This window comes from Parus major, chromosome 12 (genome assembly GCF_001522545.3).
Source record: "Parus major isolate Abel chromosome 12, Parus_major1.1, whole genome shotgun sequence".
Taxonomy (NCBI): domain Eukaryota; kingdom Metazoa; phylum Chordata; class Aves; order Passeriformes; family Paridae; genus Parus; species Parus major.
Window position 1 is genome coordinate 8,163,706 of NC_031781.1, and position 25,917 is coordinate 8,189,622.

A 25,917-nucleotide genomic window follows, 5' to 3' on the forward strand; every position below is an offset into this window, starting at 1 on the left:
AATGGGGAAGCCGGGCGCGCGGGGGGAGGGACGTCCGGCGCGCGGCGGGCGGGGGTCGGTGCGGGTCGGGTCCGGCGCGGGGGGAACGGAGCCGCGGAGGGCTCAGCGCCGCTGCCGCCATGCCCGGCATTGACAAACTGCCCATCGAGGAGACGCTGGAGGACAGCCCGCAGGTGAGACAGGCCCGGCGGAGGCCGTATCGGGCCCAGCCCCTGCTTCCCGGGCCCAGCGCTGTTTCCCCGTCGCCCCCGGCCCCGGGAGAGCCGTGGCGGTGGGTGTGAGGGAGGGGGACGCCCCGGCAGCGCGGCGGGGACGCTGTCTACATGGCTCCGCGGGGCTCCGACAGTCTCGGCTCGGGCTTTTCGCCCCGGCCGTGCCCTGCGAACGCCTGCCCGGAGCTCCGCTGGCCCCGCCGCTGTTCCCGGGAGTGCTGCGGGCCGGGCGCGGGGCCGCAGCTCCGGGCCCGGGCGCTGCGGCAGCTCCGTGAGGGCAGCGCCGGCACCGGCTCCCTGATCCCCACCCCCGCCTTCGCACCCGGGCTCGATTTTGGACACCTCGTGACCACAAAACCCATGTTGCCTTCTCAAAACGATTTTTCCGCTTTGTTTTTCACTGAGGTGCACTAAGGTTTAATAGACCCGTACGAAAAGCAGGTTGTGGGTGAGGTTATCGCGGCGATGGTTAGTGAGGAGAGAAGGTGGGAAGCACATGGTGCCCGGAGGCCTCTCCTTGCTCCGATTCTTCTCTTGCGTTGCTGCTGCCTGATCTGTGTCAGCGATGCCCTGTAGTGCACTGGAGCTCATTTCTAGAGTAGGAAATGCTTTACTCAATTGCTCTGGTTTCTCTTGTTGGCAGGAGCAGCAGCAAGTCCTTGTACTGGGCTTCTTAGATGTGGGAAAAAAGTTTGCAATGTGTTTTTGTTTGCGGCAGCCTTTTGAATTAAGATCCTTGTTGTGATGCATGTTTTAGGCAGTGAGCAGGATGTCCTGTATTGCAATGCTATAAGTACATAAGCATGTGCACTAGTAATTTTAATTCCTTGATCATAGAAAGAGAAACTTTCACTTGTTAAAAAGGGAAATATAGACTCTAAAAAGACATTCTATATCAAGTGGAAGGGCGACTTAAAACAGGAATAATTGATTTCCTGAGGACAGAGCCCCAAATAGCTCAAATGCTAGATGTGAGATGAGATCTGGCCTCTAATGTGGGTTCTGGTCCAGGGGCCAAACCTGATGTCATCTCACTAGGAGGGAAAAATTTTGAAGGTCTTGTAATAATACTGATTTTAAAAAATAATCTCTTGAAGGTCTGTTCTTAGTATAACGAAGTCAGAACTATTTGTGTTTATAGGAAATGTCAAATATATCATGAACTTAGGAGCATCTGAGGACATTTGGGAAGCACATGAAAAAACGTTACATATTGGAATGTAATTTTAATTCTAGAATCTTCCATGTGAGGTTTTTTCTGATACAGACAGGCCTGATACTTAAGTAACTGAATTTGCCAATATTGTCTTCTGTTTTAGGTCTAAAATGTACATATTTCAGTCAATTCACAATTTTAGGTGAATTCTGGGAGCCAGGTCCTCTAGGAAGGACTCAGCGCTGTTTTCTGTTTTGTTGGTCTATTTGTTACATTAGTTAATTTCTGTAACTTTGAAATCAGTGCAGTGGAAATGGCAACAAATGGTACTTGAAGAAAGCGGAACCCTCTCTCTGGAGGAGTTGCCATGGCTTCCATACCTTTACGCTGGAATGTTGAAAAGCTCATCAGCCTGGGTTGTTTAGTGCTGGACTATGGCCTGGAGTTCGTGTTTCAGACACTGACTGTAATATATAAACGTCATATCAAACTTATTCTGTGTGTGAGGGAAGAAAAGGCTTTTCAAAAATGTCCAAACCCTTTCATTTCCTGTTGTCACATGACAAAAATCTAACCACTGTGCTTGTCAGACCTAAACCAAACGCCAAGTTTACATAGTCTTTTGCTATGCAAAAGAGAGCAATTATGTATTATCTTAGGACATTATTACACACATAGTCGGTGTGTATTTAGAGTGAGTTTCTGCTCACACTGATTTGCATTCCCAAAGCATTGCACAACAAAAAAGTCAGGAGACTATGGTAGCGCCGGCTCTGTCTCCTGTCACTTGCAGAGCCCTTCATCTGATGGCATAGAAGGCTTAGCACTGACTTCTAAAGAGGGGGTTTCTTTGTGCAGCCTCTCCCTGGTCCTCTCCTGTTTGCCTGCTTACAAACACGGGTTAAAAGATTTCTAAAGAACATGCAAAATGATGTAGATTTTTACTAGAAACATGAGTAAACAATTCCTCTAATCTTATGCTAAGCAGAAGACTGCCATAACTTGTTTGCAGTTTCAGGTTAATTTCTTTCTATCAGTATCATATGATATTATTTTGATGGCTGGACATCAATAACTGACATTTTAAAAATAAAACAGAAATTTGTGCGTTTTTTTCAATGTTCAGTTTTAAAGAGTAAGCATAATCCAGAAACCTTACGTAATACTCCTTTAAAATTAGAAGCTCAGGTTTATCTATGTTCAGGTTTAAAGGTTGTGAGTATGTAATTCAGCAGTTACAGTACCATGTTATTTTTTCTTTTGCAGTCTTTCATGTATGTCTAATACATGAATAATGTATAATAATGGGAGAGTCAAGGCTGTTAGGATGACACATGTTGCCACACCTGGCAAAGATTTGAGTTGTCCTCCACCTCCTTCCACTTGATTTATAAACTAGAACCAGCATTAAAGCTATTTATTGTGTTGAATATGCTGTTTCATTATATTTTTTAATATTTAAATATCTTTTAGACATTATATAGTATGATAGTAGTTGTGATGCAGCCAGGCATCTAATGCAACTTAGACTGAAGAACTTCATGTAAAAAGAATTGTCAAGTAATATACTTTATATGGGTTTAAGATGTAGTCTTTGATTATCATTAAAAGCAAAAGGTCAGAAATGGCTGAAAAAGACCTTCATTCTTCAATGGGAGATGGACTAAAGACTTGAGTAATTTCAAGAAAGCCTAGGGAAGACTGAAAACTAGAATTTCCAATTTCAAGTGTTTAACAATCATAGTTTGGGAAGAAAAGCAGTTATGTGCTTATGATTCTTTCCATCTTCTGTCTGAATATTAATTCTAGTGCAAACCTAGAAACAAAGCACAGTCCTTTTGCTAAAACATTTCCTTTGTGGCTCTTGCATGCGCTGCTCCTGCTTCTACAGCCAAGCGTCCCAACCAATGTTTTAAGACAAGCCAGTATATCCTGAACAGGGTTACTTGTACATCCTCTCCTTTTGCCCCTTTGGGATTGGAAGCCATTCAAAATCCTCATGGTGAGGAATAACCTTGCTTCCAAATGCAAAAAAGGATGCAAGAACATGCAGTCAGCATCTCATTTAAGCTTACAGGCAAATTACACCCGAGCTACCTGATTGCCTTGTTATCAAGTCAGTCATTTGGGCAGAAGGGAGAGCAGGGAATTTCAATCACCCTGACTTATGCAAGGACTCTGACACGGTCTGGCAGCATTCTTCTGGCCAAAAGGGAGAGGTATGGACTGTGACCTGAGTGGAAAAACTGGCTGGATAGTTGGGCTTACAAATGGAGGTGAGTGATTTAGTCTAATAGGTGGCTAGTGATAAAAGAGGTTGGCTTTTGAGGTGGATGCTGTTAAGCACCATCAGTGATGCAGGCCGTGCAGTTGGACGCAGGAGCCATCAGGCTTGTAGGTGACACTAGCTGAGGAACAGACAGACTGACAAGCTGGGGTAAGGAGAGATCTTTTCACTCCCTTTCAGTGGTGAGAAACATTCATGTTGAGGACAATTAGGTACAGGTTGTATTGTTTGTTTTGGTTTGGTCTAGTTCCTCAACCTTTTGATCACAGAATTGATGGTTATTCCACAGGTAAATTATAGATCCAAGCACAACCAGCAACTGTCTGTGTTCAGGTTGGAAAGTATGGGACAGTCACAGCCTTTATTTGGATCTCACTGCGGAGGAAATCTGTATACCTGGCCAGCTGTTTAATACCAGTAATCTTTACCCTTTCTCCTTAGGGATGTACCATAGTGAGCCCAGTAGTTTCCCACAGTTTCAACATTGAACAATTGTCCATCTCCCTTGGCCCTTTCCTTTCTGAAAATGTGTTAAGCTGGAGAGAGGCTGACAGTAGGAGAAAGGCTGATCTTGGATATCTGTAAGATTCTTAGGCATGCAACATGTATCATTCTTTTAATGTTATTGGAGGGTTTATAAAATTTTCAGTAGTGAAACCTGAAATAATGCTATTTGTGACGGAAATCCCATTATATTTTAATTTTTCTCTTCTAACTTGTCATTTTCATGTTTTGGCTCTTTGATTGCTACAGACCCGCTCTTTGCTGGGAGTATTTGAAGAAGATGCTGCTGCAATATCCAATTACATCAATCAGTTGTTTCAAGCCATGCACAGAATATATGATGCCCAGGTAGTGTTAATGAAATTCTTGAATGCATTATAAAGCTTTGGAACCACATTTCATGTTTCTTGCTTTTTTTTGACATTATGATGAGCAATATCCTTTTCTTTAACTTCCATATGCTTTAAACAGAAGTGAAATAAATTAAGAATTAGGTTTTATTTTTCTGTATGTTAGAGAGTGGTGAAGACTAAATTCTTGTAATTTTTCATGCAACAGAATTTCTTATAACAAATGAAATTATGTTCTCCAAATAGCTTTAATGTATTTCCCAAGTGTTTCTAAAATGTTTGTGTATAATAATATGTATCAAATTAGAGGTCATTTTTTTACCCACGATATATTAATGGTTCACTCATCCAGAAATAACTTCACTTTGATGCCAGAAACGTAATCTATTTTGTCAGTTTTTCTAAAAATTTGAGTTTGTGGCTGTATTTTAAATTTATATATACTTTAACTGTTTGACTTTTTACTGATTTTCATGTTTCCCTTTATTTTTTTATCAGAATGAATTAAGTGCAGCAACTCATCTAACTTCAAAGCTTCTGAAGGAATATGAGAAACAGGTACTGTGTAAATCATGTTGTCTGTGTGTGGTCAGGACTGTGTATTTTTGTAGTCTTTTATCTCCCAGAGCACCGTGTAGAATGTATTTAGGTTTGGTCCAGATAAAATGAACTGCTGTGGTTGGTGGTTCAAATCGTTGCCAAAAGAATCTACTGTCTTAATTTTAGTTCTTCCAAGTAAACCAGAATGAAGTTCCTCTTACCACGATGAATATTAATAACTTCTGAAGCATTTTACTTTTGGATTAGTTGTTTTGAGAATTTCTTAGGATAGTTTTGTTTTGTGTTTACTTTATAAACCTTTTTACTCTTAAGTGCTTAAATAGTCACAAAGAGACTGCATTACAATCTCCAAATTACAACCATAATTTATTCTGCGAGCATAATTCCATCTCTGAAAGCACAGACTGCGGAATCCATATCCATCTTCCCTTGTAACCTGTACTATGGAGGGTTCTCTGTAGCTTTGCTGATAGGTCCCCTTTTCTGAGGTTAAAAATGTTAAAAACAAAAATGGGCTTCTTTGAAGAGGCTGCTACTCCCTCTCCTCCTTTTCCACCTAACGAGGTGAACTGCTTCAGTGTATCTTAACTGTGCAATATTTTAAAATAATGGAATACCTGATATAGAGATGATTCTTCCAGTTTTGTGAATGGCAGAAAACACAGCAAACAACATAACTCTTTTTGTCTTTTCAGCGTTTTCCGCTTGGGGGAGATGATGAAGTCATGACTTCAACTCTGCAGCAATTTGCAAAAGTGATTGATGAGGTAAGTGCTTTGCTAATGCTGTCAGACTTTAACTGCATAATTACTCTGTTTTAAGGCAGGAGATACCGAAATGGCATTCAATCATCAACAAGTTAACAATTAATTGTATATTGCAGTATCTATTTAAAGTTATGTAACCTTAAGATAAAGAACAAATTCAGCAAAATGAGGATACGTTGCTGACAAAAAAATGTAGTTTAACTGCTAGAGATAGAGCCAAAACCATCACACAGTGGAAGTTAGCAACTATGTACCTGAGGGTATCTGTATTGCCTGATTTCAGATACCTGACTGACAGAGGACCCTCCTGCTCTCTCTCTTAGACACTGACTCATAGGACACACAACTGAGCACCATTAAGAGCTGAATCAGGATTTTTGCTGTGATCCCTCTCCTCCTAAACAGCATTTTAGGAGGAGGATCACATTTTATTCTACCTCTGTGAGGTGTGAAAGATGGGCTGGGATGTACCTGGAGGGAAACTGGAGAAATAAACTGACTAGTCAGGATAAGAGTCAGAATGAGGCTATTTTTGGACATGATCCAGTAACTTGGAAAAGTTCAGACAAAAACTAAACTCTAAAGGTTTTCCTAGAAAAAGCTGATGATGACATCGGGACTCTAGAAAAAAGTAGCCGCAAAAAAAAGAACATGCAAAAATGTGTTTGAGTTGTACATGTTGTCTTTGAGTGACATTGATGTCCCCCTCTTGTGATTTGATTTGGTGTCAGCACTGCTTTCCTAAGATTTTCTTCTTTTGTCTTTTTCAGCTCAGCTCTTGCCATGCAGTACTTTCAACTCAGCTTGCAGATGCAATGATGTTTCCTATTACCCAGTTTAAAGAAAGGGATCTAAAAGGTAGAGGACCAAATACTGTTTTTTATCAACAGCAGCAACAATAAAAACATAGCATTTAATCTTTTTAGCTCTTGTTTCACTAAATAGAATACACAACTTATTTTTCAGCTCTCAAAAGTATGCATCTCCCCATTTAAAAAGAAAAGTAAGTTATTTCTCTTCATGAGAGTATTACAGTTGAACTTAACACTGTTATTGTTTCAACAAAAATATTATTTATATTAGGGAAGCACTTCTTTTCAAGATGAACAATTAGCAGCTACTCAGAAATGTTAGGAAAGAATAATTTTCAGGAAAGATTTGTGTATCTGATCATAACATCAATATAATTGCTGGACTAAGCTCATAAGGCAAAGTGCCAAAGCTGTAGTACTTACTATATTAAGATTTAGTAATGTGGTTATTCAACCCTGCTGGTGCACTGGTGACTTCTTATGTGCAGGCATAAGATGCTTCCAGTTTCTTATTTTTCTAATAATTGTATCATGTGCCTGATTTAAAATAACATCTGTGTGATGATAGATTTTACTCAAGATACTGGAGTGAACAGACTGCTGTGGCAAATGGGCTTCCAAGTAGGAATTATAAGAGTTAAACCCCAAGTAACTTAAATATCCCTACTGTGAACCTTCTGGAGTGGCTATACCTAAGATATGAATATCTGAAGTCTAAATTGAAATAAAAATTACAAGTCTTTCACAAGTCTTAACTCTTCACGAAGCTTGGAAAATACTTCTTTGGCAATAGTTCACAGCAAAATTGTGGGTTTTTTTATTTTTTTGATTATGGTTTGTTTTATTTTTTGGGGCAAGGGATCATGACTATCCCAAGGCTGATATTACTTCTCAGGACCTGAAAAATCTCCTGTTAGTACTCACTGAAGAGGCATCCCTGAGGCAATAATCACAAGTTAAATTTTCCTGCTGAAAGATTTAGCCACCAGCTGGTGTAGTTTGTAATGACTCTACACTTCTTTATGGGCTTCATAGGCACTTCCTGGACAGTTTTTTTTGTACTTGCTTTACCATAAAGTTGAGCATGGCTCTCTGCTGGTTTGTATTGTAATATGGCACAAACCACAACCAAGATCAGAGCAGGTGTAAGGTACTGTGCTGTTTCCAGTTCCTGACACAGTGAGACAATAACCAGCTGGAACTCAGCTCATTTTAGCTAGGAGGAGTCCCAGTGTGTTTTGGGCTTTGATACTACCCATCTCCCATGCTTCCATTTCCCCAGCTCAAACCAGAACCCAGACTAGAACTACAGGTGACACAGTTGTATTGATGATGAGTTTCAAAGACATTTGAAAATAAATTCCTTCTTACAGTGTTACAGTATTTTATTTTTTTTTTAAAGCACTGAAATGATCCTCAGGCCACTGGTAGGAGCAGACAGACTTGCCTGGCCATGTAATGCTTGTGCTGGTAGCTCAGTATGGTACAAGGTGTTACCTTCAACTGCTCAGCAGTGAAACATCACATGAGAAACTGTAATATGTGACTGTTACATTAATGACAACTTATTTAAATTGTGATGTGTTGTTTTTTTTTTTAGAGATATTAACTCTAAAAGAAGTTTTCCAAATTGCAAGTAATGGTAAGTGTAAAGTACTTAATCTTATCAGTATTACAAGACAACAGTATTATTGTAGATTATTATTTGTACTTAACTAGTGGAGTTAAGCCTGTAGGCTTAAAGTAACTAATTAAGGTGTAATTTTTCTGAGTGATGCTTAGGCACTCAGCTTTCCCTGGTTCACTTGTAAATCCCTTCTTTGTGTACTGAAGCGTTAAGGCAAATTGAAAGGGTTTTTTACAACATCTTAAGTGTATGTATGATTATTAAATAATGTAGGATTATGCCACCAAAATTTCAAAAAGAGTAAGGTGCTAGCTCGCTTCTTAAAGTCAGGACTTGGTCAATAAAAAATTTGCATTCCTAAAATGAATTTTATAGTTCTCCTCCCTATTTTCAGAAGTTATGTTTTTAGCTGCCTCTAATATATCCTTGTAGAGAACTTACTATTTAAATAAGATTCTACTTCTCTCAGTGAAAATTGTTTCATTGCTTTAGAAGCAAAAAAGATAAGATAGTTTTTCATAATGTAAAGTTTCTCTACTTAATGGACAGTTCTTTGAAAAATAGTGGATGTTTAGGAAACTTTGTAACAACTTGGTAACATTTGCATCTGGTTAGAATTTTTCTTCAGCCCAATTATTTGTTGCAGTGAAATGATTATAAACAGACAAGAACAATTCCTCAAGGTGTTAATATGCCAGAACTTTGCATTCAGCTGTCTGTGTAACACTTTGATATAAAAGGGTTTTTGTTCTGTTTTTAAGTCGTTAACTTTTGAAAATGATCATAAATTCTCTCTTGATTTCTTAGACCATGATGCTGCCATTACCAGATACAGCCGGTTGTCAAAAAGAAAGGAAAATGAAAAGGTTTGTAAAACAAAATCTTAATATAAAGATTTTCAGAGAAGAAATAATTTTCATTTTATGTATATGTATGATGGAACACAGTGTATGGTAGATTCTGTGTGACATTTGATAGTTTATGCTTTAGCAGTCTTGATAGAAAAGCAGATTTCTCCAATACATGCCTGTCCTGTAACACTGACAGTGCTTTAGGAATAATATTGTGATATCATATCCAGTTTGTTTTTGTGAAGAAATAACCACACTTTCCAGGTAGAGAAGAATGCTGTATTTATTTTTCACATATCTCATGTTTAAATTAGAGAAGCAGAATTGCAAAGTAAAACATGCAGCAGCTGGTGATAGAGGGTACAACATGACTGTGGGTTTTTCCATGCTGGCTATAAAGCTGACCAGAAGGCATGTGATCAATGCCAAGTCTCAAACATTCCTTTTTTTTCCTCCCCTTGTCTGTGTCTCTTCAGATCAAGGCTGAAGTTACAGAAGATGTATATACTTCAAGGAAAAAACAGCATCAGACTATGATGCATTATTTCTGTGCATTAAATACTCTCCAGTACAAAAAGAAAATTTCTCTTCTAGAACCCTTGCTAGGATACATGCAAGCTCAGGTAATTTCATATTCTGAAAGCAGGAGGTCTGAAAGAAGATATGAAAGTACTTTATGAAGGTTGATGTAGTGAAATCCATTGCAAGCCCTCTTCTGCAGTCCAAGGATGGAAACAGAGAAAAATACCCCCCCCCCCCCCATCCACATCTCTGAGCTGCCACAGCTGCTGCCCTGACTGTGCCATTAGTTATCACTGGTCATTGCCCACTCACTGCAGGAAGCTCTTCATGAGATGCCCTCACTGCCATCAGAGAGTCTTTTAGCAAAATCTGAGTGAAAATACAATGGTTAATTTCCCCCCAAAACCCAGATGGCTGGATTTCGTGTAATGCCTAGATTTTCACTGTTGGGCATTTGATTCCAGTAAATGGAAGAGCTGATTAGAGCTTTCATGCAAGTCCACATAGAAGTGACATGGAGACAGTTAAACCATTCCTGTGGCAGCTGTTCTGAAATGAGATAAATCATCAAAAACTATATAACTACTGTTTTCAATCAAGGCTGTGAAAGAGCCAGAATGCTAAAAAAGATTCTGGTTTGGTTTTGCTTAATATTAATAAGTTCATGATTGGTTTACTTGAGGATGGGTGCTACAGAAAATACAACTATGATAAAGTTACTTGGACAGTAACTAATTTGCAATTTCAGAAGTATGTCATTAAGCATGGGCTTAATGGGTTTTTTTGCAAGTCAAGCTTTCCAGCATCTGGCACTGATAACAGTGACCTGAGTAGAAATTAACTTCTGCACACTGTCTGAAAACTTTGGAAAGGCAAGAACTCTTGCTTTCTTTTGCAACTTTGCAGCTTGTATTTAAGAGCCAAGTTGTGCATGTTTAGTGTAGTAAAGTAGAACAACCTGTTGCTTAGGTGGAGCTTCTTGCTGAACCTAAGAAACGGAAGGGCAGGGCCATGTCCCAGGGCTTCCTGTTCTGAGAGTTCTCATGACTAACCTCAGTTTAGCTGTGGCAGATTATCTGGCCCATTGTGGAGTACCCTGTGCTTAAAATACATACTGTTAGTTCTCTGTGGATGGCCCTGGACAAATACTCACAGGTTTTTTCTCTCCTGTGTGCCCCAAATAACCCCCCATAACAGAATGGTGGGCTTGAAAAAGGACAGAGAGACCTTGGGAGTTTTTCCAGGGCAGTTCCTGTGTGCTTCTGTGTTTCCTCCAGGCAGCTCTGTTCACGTCCTCGTGACACAAATCCCAGTGCAGTGCCAGCAGCAGCCTTCACCTGCAGCCACAAACGCACATTCTGCTGCTTTTAGTTAGAGGCTTTGGTGGGAGTGAGGATGAAAACAGATTTCTCTGAGAAACTTTAAACTCCTATGACTTCATCTGTTTATTGTTAGTGTAGTTTTATTAATGTCTAAATTCTCCCTTTTCCTCTTTTTTTTTTAAAAGATAAGCTTTTTTAAAATGGGTTCAGAAAATCTTACTGAGCAACTGGAAGAATTTTTGACCAATATTGGCACAAGTGTACAGAAGTAAGTTGGCTTTGTTGAACTTTGAACTTGAATCAGTATTATTTTTTCTGTTTCTACTTAGTAAGAAATTATCTTTGTTAATAACACATTTTTTATCTTAGTGTTCGCAGGGAAATGGATTGTGAAGTAGAAAACATGCAACAAACTATAGAGGATTTGGAAGTAGCCAGTGATCCACTGTATTTGCCTGATCCTGATCCTATTAAATTTCCTGCTCATAGGAATCTAACACGGAAAGCTGGCTATCTCAATGCAAGAAAGTAAGAGTAACTTTTTAAAATTCCAGAGTATATTTAATTTTGGGAAAGGGAAGCTAGAGAAGCCAGTCTTTTAAATGTTAGCTATGCTGATTTTATAAATTTAGTTCAATAAGTCACGTAATAGCTATTCTGTTTCTTTCTTTGGACTTCACCTTAATTAGTGTTAAATCCATTGTTACTCTGACAATGTCATTCAGGTGCAAAGTATAATTGTCCTGATTTCAGTCTAATTTTGCCTGAATTTTCACAGTTAAAAAATGGCTTTGAGAGTGTAATTTCTCTGCATCCTAACTGGGAAGTAACAAGATTCCATCTATCTAGGATTGTTCTGGAAGTGTGTGTTAAAGCTTTGGGATTCAGGTTACTAATAAAACAAGGCAAAGTATCTGTTAACCAAAATAGCCTTGGAAGGAGCTTCTGGATTCCATGCAGCAGTGGCTTGTGCACAGGAAGGAGCTGTGCATCCAAGGAAGTCCAACAGCTGTTTTTCAGAGCTATTAATAATAAGTTTTAACATTTAGATTCTTTTACTGTAATTTATATAATAAGCTCCAAGGAATTTAAAAAAAAAAAAAGCTGATTACTTTTACAACAGTTAAAGTAAAATACTGAATGAGGCATGAATTTCTGTATTAGAACACAATTGCAGCAGCTGATATTACAGAGTGAGCAAAAAAGAGAGGCTAATTGAGGACTTCTTTTTATCTTTTAGTAAGACAGGGCTGGTGTCTTCCAGTTGGGAGAGGCAGTTTTACTTCACTCAAGGTGGAAATCTGATGAGCCAGGCAAGAGGTGATGTGGCTGGGGGACTTGTCATGGACATAGACAATTGTTCTGTGATGGCTGTGGACTGTGAGGACAGACGGTACTGTTTTCAGATAACATCTTTTGATGGCAAAAAGTGAGTGGTCTTATATTGCTGTTTCCTGTTAGAAATAGTAGACTCACAAACTGGGAAAAGAAAGATGGTCTGCCTTTGGCCAGATGTTAGCTTGATCTATTTTGTAGATATTTAGAAGCAAAATCTGGAATATCCTTTTAATTGTGTAATGTCTGGATTTTTGTTTATAAACTATAATGTAGCTGAGTAGTATTTCAGAATAAGATTATCATAATTGGTAGACAATCACATATTATTGCATTTTGTGAATACTTTAGTGTAACATGGACACAATTGGAATTGTGTTGCTTTTCTGTTTCCTGTTGAAAGGAAAGCATACCTTCCTCCCCATCCTAATTAAATGTTGACTGCACTCAGCACAAGCACAATCTTCAGGCTTTCAAAAATTGTTGTTCAGTGTGTAAATATGAAAATGCAATTTCCTGGCTGACTGTATTTGTGAGGCATTTTAAATACACAAAATTGTGTTTTCCATTCTCCTCTTTCAGGTCTTCAATCTTACAGGCAGAAAGTAAAAAAGATTATGAAGAGGTAAGCTTATAGGAGGTGTGCATGGAGCTCAGTGATTTTCTGCTGCACAGAAAGAATGCATTCCTAACCATAGCTGGATACTGCAATTTTTTAATATGTCTTGAGGAAACAATGTCATTTGCATCACAGAATAAAGAAGAACAGAGAATCCTGATAAGGTTTTTTTTAATTCCTTAGAGTTGTGAGTTAAGCTTTCTTTAGTTTAACTGTAGTATGACTAAAATAATTCTTGTGAGTAGAATCTAGAAGTGCAAGGTGCAGTATGCAGGTGCCAGTGAGTTTATTGACAAGCTGAGTGTGCAGAATATTTGGCTCCCTGAGTTTACAAAGGAAGTAGAAAAAGTGCTGAAACTAGCAACTCAGGTATTCAATCAAGTTTGTTTAGAAAACATGCTGTGAATTTGTTTTCTTTTTTCTTCCTCTTTTTCAGTGGATATGCACCATAAACAACATATCTAAGCAGATATATCTAAGTGAAAACCCAGAGGTAACTTTACTAAAATTCATAGTTATCAGTAATATTTATTTAAATGTTAACATTTATATTTATAGAGTAAATTCATATTAATACAAATTTACATAATGATTTTTGCTTACTAAATTAGGGGAATTGACCCAATAAAAACTCTTTTTATAACAGAGCATATATCTATATATGAAGTGTGTCTTCATGTCAAAGTTGAGGGCTGCATTTCTCAAATGAGATTTTTATTTTTGTTTTCCTGGCTACATTTTCTTATTTAGCCACAGTTATTATTGGAACTTTTCGCTATTGCTGCTTTTTATTGACATTGGCAGTATTGTAAGGCCAGTGTGTTCATTTAAATTGAGAAAGTTAACATCAAGGATACATGTTTGAAGAAAAGTCAGAAGAAAATGCTGCAGGTGTTTTTTTGCAGCTGGCAAAAATATAAGAATGCAAGATTTTCATGAAGGGTTGAGTTTATAACTTCTTCCAGTTGCATATAAATAAAATCTGAAAGTTTATTTTGAGAAAAATGTTTTCAGTTATTTTTTCCCATCTCTGCTGCAGGAAATTGCTGCCCGTGTGAATCAGTCAGCTCTGGAGGCTGTCACTCCTTCTCCTTCCTTTCAGCAGAGGCACGAGAGCATGAGGCCAGCTGTGTGAGTCAAGCAACCAGAGGGCATTTGAGATGTACATATAAAAAGAAAATCTTGGATAAAGTTCCAGGAGGAAAAAAAAAAAAGCCTAACAAACCTAGAAAGCTTTCTGTGATCAGAACTAAGTCTTTGATAGGCCAGAGGAAAATTTCCTGAACACGCCTTTCACTGCTGAAGCACTGTTGAGCACCCATTGTTAAAAGTAATCCTAGTGCCAGCTGGTGGACACTTCGGTTTGTTTCATCATATGTGTTGGATTGTGTAATTTCATGATGAGATTTTTCTTCATGTGTCCAACTCCTGGAAGCAGACCTCAGATTGTATTATACTTAATATGTGATAATATATTGATGTTAAAACATCTGATACAATTATTAATGGAAGTAGTAACTTAAACTTGACTAGGTGCATAGATTTGTTTGCTATACCCTGATTTTCAGGTTTTTAGCTTTTGCTTTGTTTTACAATATTCCAGAACTTAGATGTATTGGTGTCCCCTATGGTTTAATTTATGATCAACCAACCTACACTCACATGCCCTAACTTTGCCTTTTTGGTTTTGTTGTAGACAATCTCGTCCTCCTGCAGTTCGTACCAGCAGCACAGGGTCACTGGGATCTGACTCAGCAGCTCTCTCAGCACTTTCCTTGGATTCCCTTGTTGCCCCTGACACTCCGATCCAATTTGACATAATATCTCCAGTCAGTGAAGATCTGCCTGGCCAAGCAAAATCATCAGGGCAATCGGGCAGGTAGGAAATGTAGCATGAAGGAAAAAAATCCCTAAAGTTAATGTTACTAATTCAAAAACAAACAAACAAGAAAATCCCATTTAAGATGCAGTTCCAGCACACACATTACCTTTTCCCTGACGTCACAAATTTTGCAGTGGCCAGTGAAGCAAAACAATTTGTTAAACTGATAAATATAATTGTAGAAAAAGGCTTAATTACATCACTAGAGTCAAGGTGTAGTTTTTGATTTTGCAGCAGCTTTTTTTGCTTTAACAGCCAATGCTTTTATTAATTGATTTATTTTAAACTTTTGGTTTCATGAAGTATTTTCCTTTCCTATTGCTTGCTTACCCAGCAGCTTGGGTTATTTCCTCTTGGAAACTCAAGAGAAATTTGGTAGCCCTACCTCCAGGTGATGATGGCATACGATGACACTCCTCTTAAGCTGAAAGGTGAGTGAAAATGGTCTAGGCTTCTAGAGTAATTTCACATACAGACAAGTTAAAATCATCTAAGAGTTCATCCAAAACAAATAAAACATTTTCTCCTACTTGTTACTATATTTGAGTGGGAGATGTACTAAGAACCAAAGACCTGTAACTGATCACTGCATTTCTAGAGCTATATCTATAGAACTGAGATATTAAGAAAATGTAATTGCAGATCCAACTGCTCTTAAGAAGAACAAAAACAGCCAAAGAGATAAAAACTAATTTATGTGACTCTTGTCACAAGATGTCTTCTATCGCCCACCTCTAGGAAAATATTTGAATTTTGAATTGCATCTCACAGATGTAAGAGTTGAAATTAAAAATACACAACTATTTTTTACTTTTTTCAAGAGTTTTCTTCTTGCTGTTGTTTGGTATAGCAGGATAAGCAGGTGGCCAACTAGATCCTTCAGAATACACTGATTTAAAAGAGACTTGAACTGTATTGCAGGAAGTGGAAAGTTTAAGACTTAGCTGAATTCCTGTGGTAGCCTGGTCACGCTCAGTTGGTCAGAGCAGGGTGGCAGTAACACCCAGACTGTGGATTCAATCTCTGTATGGGCCACCCACTGGAGACCTGGACTCAATGATCCTTGGGGGTCCCTTCCAACTCAGAATATTCTCTGATGTCATCAGCTTTGACTCTAGTCTAGAAAATAATATTTTTCATAGCAGAAATGATAGAGTTGAGCTCAGTATTTTCAATTAACCATCACCTTCAATAAGGAACTGCAGTGTTTGTACAGATAGGTAACGTTTGGTTTCTCATACTGATGACATATATTTAAATTTTATTTTTGCCTTTTGAGAGATCCTGTGAGATATTGCATTGTGTTTAATATTAAATGACAAGAAAAGTATGAGCAATAGAAGATGCTAGTAGAAAAAAATTACTTTTACTGTAATTACACAGGTCAGCATTTAATGGGATGGTTCTTGATTGAGTCCATGCTATCTAAACATTGTAGCAATGCCATCTTGGCTTTAATCTAGAAAAATTTTATTCCTTTGAACCAGCCATCTCTTAGTTAAAACATTTCTGATAATTGATAAAATAAACTGACAGTCAGTATGTGTAACTGAACTTTTTTTTCCCCCTCATAGTTCTGAAATTTGCTTTTAGAACACTAATTATCAAGGTGACACTTCAATTAATCCCATAAAAAACCTAATTTGAACTCTATAGAACCCTTGCCAATAGCTTTTCAGCTACCAGTCAGCCAAAGTGAATGTGTGATTTCCTCTACAAATTTTAAATAAAATGTCCCCATCTCCTGTGCTCATTCCTTTATTGTTCTTGAAAAATGCAGACTTGGAAGCCTAGAGTATTTTCACTTTTGTCTGTAACTGATAGTAAATCTGTCTCTTAGAGCCAGAAATAGCCACATTTCTCTTGACCCTCTAGGAGTAAAACCCCAGTGATGTTTTGAGAAAGCTGCATTTGAAACAAACCCAGGGGCTTCTCTTGAGTAAGTAATTCAGCACCTTGACACTGATGAGAAGTGGGTGCTCCTATGGAGTACTGAAAGGGCCTGGTGTTTGGCTGTGCTTCCTGAAGCTGTTCTGTGAAATTTCATCCCCTAAAACTACACCTTTTCAAGCACTACCAAGGTTTTGGTTTGGGCTTAATTCAAATATATTAAAAAAAAAAAAAAAAAAAAAAAAAAAAAAAAAAAAAAAAGAAAAAGCGAGCAAAACTTTCTGTGGCAGCAACAGGACAATAATATCTGGTATTTTTCCCATAATGTGGGTCCTCAAATACAGCAAATTATGTCTCATTCCTGATGAAATTGCTTCTCCTTTTGATTCATTATACATTATTCCTCCAAATTACAAGTTTGTGAACTCATTACATGTTGGTATTTTATGCAGCATGAGACTACTGCACAATCCATGAATGGTTCCTGTAATCTGACTCCTGCTTTAATGTTTTCATTTTTTAATAGACGCACAAATCCTTTTGGTGAATCTGGAGGCTCGAAACCTGAAACAGAAGGTAAAACAAAAATTTCATTTCAATGCAAAATAAAAATAAATTTTGACAATTATAGTTCTGTTTTCATCTCTAGCTTCTCTCTTCTAATTTAACACTGGTTTTAAAATGCTCAATTGCATTGCAAGGTATTTTACAGGTCAAGTTAAATCAAACTACTGTCTGAAGATCTGCTGTAAAAATGATTCATTGCATCTTTTGTATTCATTAACCAAATGAAAAGATGTGTGATGTGCTGTGTAGTAACTGCACCTCAAATTGCTAAGTAGGAACGATCTCTTTTCAAGTTATGGGGAGTTTGGAGTTTTCTTGACTGCAGTCCACCTTTGGTTTTGAATGGGAATCCCAAAATGGAGTTTGTTTTTTTCAATATTTTTTTTTTTTCCTTAGATTCAATTCTTCATCAGTTATTTATTGTAAGATTTCTTGGCTCTATGGAAGTGAAGTCTGATGAAAGCCCAGATGTTGTTTATGAAACAATGCGTCAAATACTCGCAGCTCGTGCCATCCATAACGTTTTCAGGATGACAGAATCACACTTGTTAGTCACTTGTGACTGTTTAAAGTAAGTTTGCTTCCTGACTTCTACTGATGTTTATTTACAGAATGATCTTCTTTCACTTTGGTAAAATTTACTTTCTGGTTTGTCTTTAAAAACAAATTTTTAGGTTAATTGATCCACAGACACAAGTTACAAGACTACGAGTAAGTAACTTTCCATTTTAAGATAAATACCCAGCAATGTAATTCCTTTACTTTAAAAATATTATTATTAGATGATAGCAAAAATCACCAACAGCGTGAGACTTGCAACCAAATTTCCAGTGCTATTAGGAGACCAGTGCAGAGATTTAGAAACACTTGCAAATCAGATTCATGGGAGTGATTTCAGTAGGTCAAACTGGCTTCTGAGACTCCCTTCCCCCTGCTCTCTGAGAGGGTAAAACAGTAAAGAGAGAACATTAATGATGGAGTTACATTAGTTCTGAAGTCCAAGGGGGTTTGTTTGCTGTTTGGTTTCTCTGCTTTGTTTTGGGGTTTTGTTTTTAGTATATATAATAGCCTTGAGGCTGTTGAATGGCTTCTGGTTTGATTTCTTGTTTTTCTACTTCATAAAAAATGCACTTGAAAGGAGTAAGTGGAATTCTTGTTAGGATATCAAATAAGTTCAGCTTAATTCTTTAGTAATAGCAGTCTTCATTCTTCATATTTCAAAACTATTTCCTTTTTCCCTTTCCATGCACAATTTATGGTCTGTCATTTAATTATTTTTTTGTTTTTAAAAACATTCCATTTTTTTTGAGGCTCTGAATTGCTTTCCTTTTCAAAAAATGAAAAAAAATAAGGAAAATAAGATCTTGAGCATGGAAAAATATCTTTAAATATTTAAAGTTTGACATTAAGTTCAAAAATGCTCCAAAGCTGTCACCTTTTACAGGTGAGGTACATCAACTGAGGGTATGTCCCGTATGCTAAATGCAGACATCTAATCCTAGGAAAAACTCATCAGTTTGTAGCAGCTGTGGTAGGGACTCTCAGAATTTTTAAGTTTATTGTTTGATGAGTCTTAAAAAGATAATTTGAAGTCCAACCTCTTGTAGGAATAAGAATGCAAAACAGTTTTCTTGTAACAAACTAATGAAGGCGTGTGATTTGTATGGGTTGGGGATTTTTTTCCTTGCTTATATAATTAGGAGAGTTGAGCTAATTGCAGTAAAGGTTTTTGAGAAGTAGTGCCTTTACATGGAACTAAATATTGAAAGTTTAGTCACCAATGTAACAATAATGAATGATTAAAATAAAATAAAACAGGAGTGTATCTACTTTTAGGAAGGTGACTGACACACACTGCAAATCTGGTCCCTTTTTCTTACATGGAGTGTGTTTTTTGACATTTGCTTGTCTTTGGATAATTTAGTCCTTCCTGTCTATAATCTGTTTGTGTTTCGTAATTACATTTGGTCAAGTAACTTCTTGTGCTGTGGCTGTGCATTAATTAATGTGCAGGGTATTGAAACCTCATTTGGCAAATATTTGGAATCAGTTTTAATCTCTCCATGTCTGATCCTTTTGGCAGTTTCCTTTGCCCAATGTAGTGCTGTATGCTACACACCAGGAGAACAAGCGCCTCTTTGGATTTGTGCTTAGAACCTCAGGAGGGAGAGTGGAGAGCTACCAGACTTCCATCTGCTATATATTTGAATCAAATAATGAAGGGGAAAAGGTATTGGTGATGGTTTTGACTTGTATCAGTTGTGAATAAGGATTCAGAGATACTAGATCCATTCAGGCTGTCTAAGGCATGTTTTATGTACTGAAAAAGTTAAACCTGTCATTTTAAGTGCCTGCAAATGCTTTAGCGTGCTATTGTATCTAATTTGGGATGCTGGCTTAAATTTAAAGGCATTTTTAATTATTTCCTATCTGTTTTGTGTTTAGATTTGTGACTCTGTTGGACTGGCCAAACAGATAGCTTTTCATGCAGAACTGGTAAGAATCTTTTTGGGGCAAAGGATGCTTGGGAATGGAAGGAAAGTGGTATATTTAATATGTGTATTAAATAGATTGTATTCCGAAAGATGCTTCTAGATACAGCAGTACTGATGTGTATTTTAAGGGATATTTTTCCTAGAATTTAAATTCATGTGAAAAGACCGACCAGTGTCTACTGTAGGACAATATTCAATATAGGATTAATTTTGTGACTTTGAACAACCATCCCAGTCATTTAAAAGCAGAATAATTAAAACAGTGACATCAGAGTTTTGAGCAAGCTCATATCAATCAGTAGTGTCTCAAACATCTGAGGCTGTTGTTACTGACTTCCTTTATGTTTTCACCCTGTAGGATCGAAAAGCCTCAGAAAAGCAAAAAGAAATAGACAGAGTCAAAGAGAAACAGCAAAAAGAACTGAATAAACAAAAGCAAATTGAGAAGGTACCTTTCATTGTTATTTCTTAATATTAGGTTTCTTTCTACTTATATTTTTTTGCCATTTTGTCCAAAGCTGTCCACTCACTGATAGTATTGATAAATCATTTAGAAATCATAATAATGGTATCCTGTGTCCCTTGCAGATGGCTTTAAGGGTAATACTCTTTTTCTGATTTCCCAACCCTGCTTCCCAACTTAGGACTTGGAGGAGCAGAGCCGGTTGATAGCAGCTTCCAGCAGATCCAACCAGAGCAGCACAGAAGGACAGTTTGTAGTCCTTAGCAGCAGCCAGTCAGAAGACAGTGATTTAGGAGAAGATGGAAAGAAGAAGAGAGAATCTGAAGCCTAAGGTTGCCTGCTTCATTAAAGTCAGAATAATGAATATTTCTGGTGAAATGGCACAAGTTGGACAAGAGGTGAAATGTAGGTGGAGGGTCTGTCATGTTATAGCAAAGACTTCACAATATATAGACCCTATTATGCCTTGATTTTTCTTTCTCAGTTAAGTGATTTCCATTTCTGTCAGTATAATTTCTCTTGTATTCCAGATGAAGCATGGTGATGCTGCCATGTTAATTACAAACATATGTTTTCTCAAGGCTTCTCTGCAGTATGAGAAAAAATATGGGGGTTTTTCCCCACTTACCTCTGTGCAATTGACTGCTTTGGAAGCAAAACTGAAAATTCATTGGCCTTCAGCAGTAACACTGAAATTTTTTCTTTACATTTCTCCATTTACACTATGGAGAACACCTTGCTGGAAACAAAAGTGGATGTCCAAATAAGACAGTGCTAAGCTTTACTCAGTTGCACATATCTGTTCTTAGATTTAGAAAGAAGGATCCCAATTAACATCAGTGAGATGTGCAATAGTTCTAAACAGAAGGTTCCTTTTTGTTTCATTTTGCACAGTATGATACTGTCTTGATTTTTCTTTTTATTTTATTTTTTTTATTTTTGGTGAATACAACACCAAAAATTTTCTTTCAGCAGGAGAAAAAGATACTGTCAGACCTAGGTAAGAGCTAATGAAATGCAGCTGAACTTTGCTGCATGAGGAAAAGAATTCCTCATCAAATGATAAGAGTAATGTATATAGCCTTGTAGTACAAGTGCCATGTTCTTGGTTTTTCCCCAGTACTTGGAATAGAGAGCTGTAAACCTTTGAGTTCACTTTTATAAAACATGCGTAGAGTTGCAGGAACATCTTGAATTCCATCAGATGAAAACATTGCACCACATCTTCTGCATATGTAAATGCCTTGCTGCTAGTACACTACATCTACTGAAAACGAGTTGGGGCTCTTTAGTCCTTTCATGATTTTGCAAACAGAATTTGCCATTTCTGAATTAAGAGATGACAGTAATCCTACATCCTAGAGTCAGTTCTGGAAAGCATTTTTCAAAGTGGTGTCTGTTTACAGCTTGTAATCTGCACTCCATATTCCATACCCTGTGTAATATTTATTTTGTATAGTATTAGATGTGCATTCACCTTTTGATCCAGAAGAGAAATCTTGTTTGAAGAGAAATATTTATTTTTGCACTAATTACTATAAATATTAAAATCCAGAGGAACAGAAGATAGCTCTCTAATAGTGGCATGAAAATAACAGGATATGTAGAGAGAAAAGAATATACTTATATTCCAAGTTATAATATAACAGTTATGAGTGATTTACAGTTCATTGCAGGGCATTTCTGGTGTTCAGGAATGGAAGCAATTTTCAGAGTATCTCCACAGCAGCTGGTGGTGGCCCAGCCCTTCCTAGCTGGCATTGCTCAGTGCTGATAAAGTGAGTCAGGCATCTCAGGTTGTGTCTGCTGGATGGCTGTAGTGCTGATAAAGTGAGTCAGGCATCTCAGGTTGTGTCTGCTGGATGGCTGTAGGTGCACAGAGGGCTCTTCTAATTCACAGCAGTGCCCTGCACTGGCCAAAGCTGGCAGCCTCCTCCTGCCCTTGGTGCTGGTGATGTGACTTTGTGTGCAGGAGTTGGTGGCCTCAGCTCTTGTGACAGGAGAGAAGGGCAGCAGTGCCTGCCCTCACAGCCCTGGGCAGGAGCAGAGGCAGCTGGAGCTGGAGCACTGCTGGGCAGAGGCTGCACCACAGTTTGAGTTGCACCTCTGCCTTGAAAAGGGAGTGGGGGAGGCTGAGGAGCAGAGAGCCACCAGGTTCTCTTCCTGAGTTAGTTACCAGGTCGTGTTGTGTGTTTCTCATCCCCAGAGTAGCCAGTCACTTGTAGAAATACCTGCTTTTGCTGTTGCCCAGTTAGGTCACACAGCCCTGTGGCTGGACTTGGCTGGCACAGTGCCACATGGACCACACCTGAAAAGAAAAGAACCTGAGACTTCTTTTAAAAGACAGTGGCATTTTTATTTCATATCTAAGCTTCCATTCTCAGCTCCTATTTTTAAGAGACTATTTTTATTCTTGCCAACAAAAATTACAGAGAGGCACCAAATCAAATTTTTTCCCTTTTCTGTGCTTAAATCAAAGATTACAGAGAGTGGCAAGGCAGTTTGTCTCTGCAAATTATTCCAGTTCATGTTTGTTTGTGTTTGTTTGTTTTTATTTACTGATACTTGTTTTCTATCAAATAATATCACAGGGTAGCTCAAGGTTACTGTGTCTTACTTGTATCTTTTTCAAGTCTTTATTGAGGATGATGCAGTTTGGAAACAGCACAGGGAGCTGATGAAAGCAGTGATCTCCAGTGTCTAGAATCCAGTCCTCAGCTTGTCAGAGAAGGACTGATTGTGTTAAGCACTGGAGCTGCAGTAGCCCAGGCTCCAGAGGGAGGGCAAATAAAAGACAAGCACTCTCATGAAAAAGCATTTCTGATGTGCAGCCTATTTTGCATTAGCCTTATTGAAGAAATGTCAGAAAATGGAATTACTGTGTTTTTCCTCTCAAAAACTGCCATTACTCATACAGATATAAATCTTCAAAGATGAGGAAGAAAGGCTAATAAAGTTGGCAGGTGAATTTACTGTCAAATGGGATTTTTTTGATTTATCAATAAATATTGGAATTATTCCCTTTGCTTTTCAGGCTTTTCATGTATGCCATTAAATGTAGCTTTCTAAAACAGACAGAGTAATAGTGAAGTACATTTCACTTACATTGGATGATTCTCATCTTAACCACTAAAAGACTGATATGCACAAATGAAATGTAGGGATTGTTTGTTTGCTTATTTAGGGGAGTTTCACTGGTGTAAAATGAGCAAGAAAGTATAAAAGCATCTGGGATAGTGATGAAAGCTGTAAGAGCAAAGGGCATGTCAGCAGAGCTGGGGAAGTCAGATTGAGTTTGCAGGGGGAGTGAGAATTACTGAGCTTTGCCTAGGGAGGATCACAGAGGTTGTAATTGTAACATCTCAAGGCAAAAACAGCTGCTGCTGTTTTATCCATGCCCTTCATCCCAAAAGGAAAAGCTGTTTGGTACCTTTTTTCCTATAAAGTTTAGAACTACTTCATTACAAAACAGCTTTGTTGAAAAAGATCAGAACAATGCTTGGTATTTTCCTTGAGAGTATATAACTTTTAGAGGGAACACCTCACAGTCTGCTGGAAACTGCTGTAGTAGGATTTTTACCACCAGAGTATTTTATTATTGTAACTAAACTACTAGATGGTTTTATTTCCTAATTTACAAGAGATTAAATAAACTCTCCTGTTTATTATTTTCTTTTGCCTTTTACTCACAAACTGATCTTTCAAGCACTTTCAGCTGAAGTTGTAGTTTGCTTCATGTGCATCTACTCTCACTTCACTCACTCCTGAAAATATTTTTCAAGTCCATGATTTTGAAGTGACTTCATGTAGGTACTGAATTGGCAGTGTTGTTCAGGACTAACTTGTCGTGTTGTTAACTGCAGCCTCATCATTACTGCCAAACTTTTATCCCTTAAGTAAGAGGGTATGAAGCTTGTTACAATGTGTAGATTTACGTGCTGCAGACCAAGCCAGTCTTGCTGTCAGCTGTTTCAAGGTACATACATTCTTTATGTATGTAATGGCATGAATATACAGATATATCAGGTGTGCTTTTGGGTATGCATTTGATTGCATAACAGATGATAACTGGCACTCCTCTGTGGCCACTGCTGGATTTGGCCAAGTCTGAACCAGAGGACAAGGTCAAAGTTGTGTACTACTTAAACATATCTAACTGGAAATGATCAGGTAGTGAAAAGTCAGTTGCATGTCATAGTTTTACTTCTTTAATCTGTTTGAGTTTGAAACTGTATCAAGATTACTCTTAGACAGTAAATTGTATTTCAGAGTTAAGAAACATTCCCCTTCTAGAGGGCTGTCAGACTTTTTTTCTTTATATGTATGTAAATCAGAGGTGAAAATCATGAAACAGCTGAAGCTGTTTATGAAGCTGTAATTGATGTACACGGGTATAAAGAAATAAATTTGACTGTTTAAGGTAAATTCTGTCTATGCTTAAGGTAAATTCTGATTAATTAGTTGCACAGCACGTGGGAAAAACCAATGGTGAAAACTATGCTACAATGTAGTCTCTTATTATTTAGGAAATAGTTCACCTATAGAAAGAAAACTGCCACTGCTTAGTGAATTTAGTAGAGATATTGTCTACTGTAACAGCAAAAGCTGATACTTATATTCTTTCTCTTGTTCAATATTACAAAAATTCTTTCAAGTTAATAAGTCCCTAAGGCTTTTTGTTTTAATTAAGCACTAAGTTGACTTTGTTTTTCCCTGCCACAGTGGTATCCAAGTTGTCATGACAAGAGTAAGTCAGTGTATCATTGTGAATGCACTTGTATTCCTAATGAAGTTTATATTGCAAGCCAAGGATTTTGTACAATCTTTCTGGTCATTTTTATAATAGAGTGGAGTGGTCAAATTCTTATGATGGTGTTCTAGATTGGTCCTGTTCTGGTGAAGTGTAAGTGATTTTTGCAGTGTTTGAGACTGACTTGCACATTTTCCCTGAATAGCTGTATTAAGAACAACCAATGGCATATTTATGTCAACTCTGATTGTTGTGTCTTAATCTTGGAAACATGGATAGTAACCCTATTGTGCCAGGGCTCCAGTCAGCATTTTATATTTTAAATAAAAGCTTAATTATAGTAACTTTCTGGGTGGGACTTGTACTGATGCAAAAGCCTCTTGCATTCTTCATCACACTGACTTTCAGAAAATACCATTATTGGTGACAGGATGTATTCCCTTCCATTAAACAAAGTTATGACATGCAGGTATTGCCCTCCATTATCAAGTGTAGCTCAGTTCTCTTAATTTTTATAGTATTAGCCAGATAACCTCAGAGGAAGTTGTTACACTTGGGAATGCTCTTAACTTGTTTTTGCAACAATCAGAGACTAAAGGTGAGCAGGAGCTGTGGCAGCTGGCTGGGCAGGGCCCATGGTGGGGCAGTGACAGGGCCATGAGGCTCTGTGGAACAAGGTGAGTGCAGAGGCTCCAGCAGCACAACCACTACCATGGGCACTGGACATATCTTCACAGGCTGAGGTGGTTTGTTATGGGATAAACACCATGTAAAAAACCATGGGCCATAACCACATTATGGTTAAATTTGTATTTTATAAGGTTTGTAGATTTTTCTGGGGAAAAGCAGACTTTTGAATTCTGTAACTTCTGTGATAAAGATGCATGTATAACTAGAAAAAAAAATCTATGCTTACTTCATTATGAAGGAATAAATACTACTAAT

General features: G+C 37.8%; 1 protein-coding gene across 1 annotated transcript; it reads left to right on the top strand.

The window, feature by feature from the left end:
- Positions 1 to 49: 49 nt before the first annotated feature.
- On the top strand, positions 50 to 25,316 carry APPL1 (adaptor protein, phosphotyrosine interacting with PH domain and leucine zipper 1). Its single transcript, XM_033517385.1, has 23 exons — positions 50 to 173; positions 4,409 to 4,507; positions 5,008 to 5,067; positions 5,766 to 5,837; positions 6,608 to 6,695; positions 8,250 to 8,291; positions 9,084 to 9,142; positions 9,604 to 9,750; positions 11,157 to 11,239; positions 11,341 to 11,499; positions 12,212 to 12,400; positions 12,889 to 12,931; positions 13,362 to 13,418; positions 13,965 to 14,056; positions 14,622 to 14,804; positions 17,224 to 17,273; positions 17,661 to 17,835; positions 17,939 to 17,975; positions 19,348 to 19,494; positions 19,710 to 19,760; positions 20,118 to 20,207; positions 20,404 to 22,018; positions 22,071 to 25,316. Exons 1-22 carry the CDS (start codon positions 120 to 122, stop codon positions 20,551 to 20,553), a joined length of 2,127 nt encoding a protein of 708 aa, XP_033373276.1. The 5' UTR covers positions 50 to 119; the 3' UTR covers positions 20,554 to 22,018; positions 22,071 to 25,316.
- Positions 25,317 to 25,917: the final 601 nt, after the last annotated feature.

What these genes read in the sequence shown, in the direction of transcription:
- APPL1 (XM_033517385.1), top strand. Translation starts at nt 120, where the DNA reads ATGCCCGGCATTGACAAACTGCCCATCGAGGAGACGCTGGAGGACAGC. An exon ending in CGCTGGAGGACAGCCCGCAG is followed by an intron (nt 174 to 4,408) that starts GTGAGACAGGCC and finishes TGATTGCTACAG; the next exon opens with ACCCGCTCTTTGCTGGGAGT. An exon ending in TAGCTTTTCATGCAGAACTG is followed by an intron (nt 19,761 to 20,117) that starts GTAAGAATCTTT and finishes TTCACCCTGTAG; the next exon opens with GATCGAAAAGCCTCAGAAAA.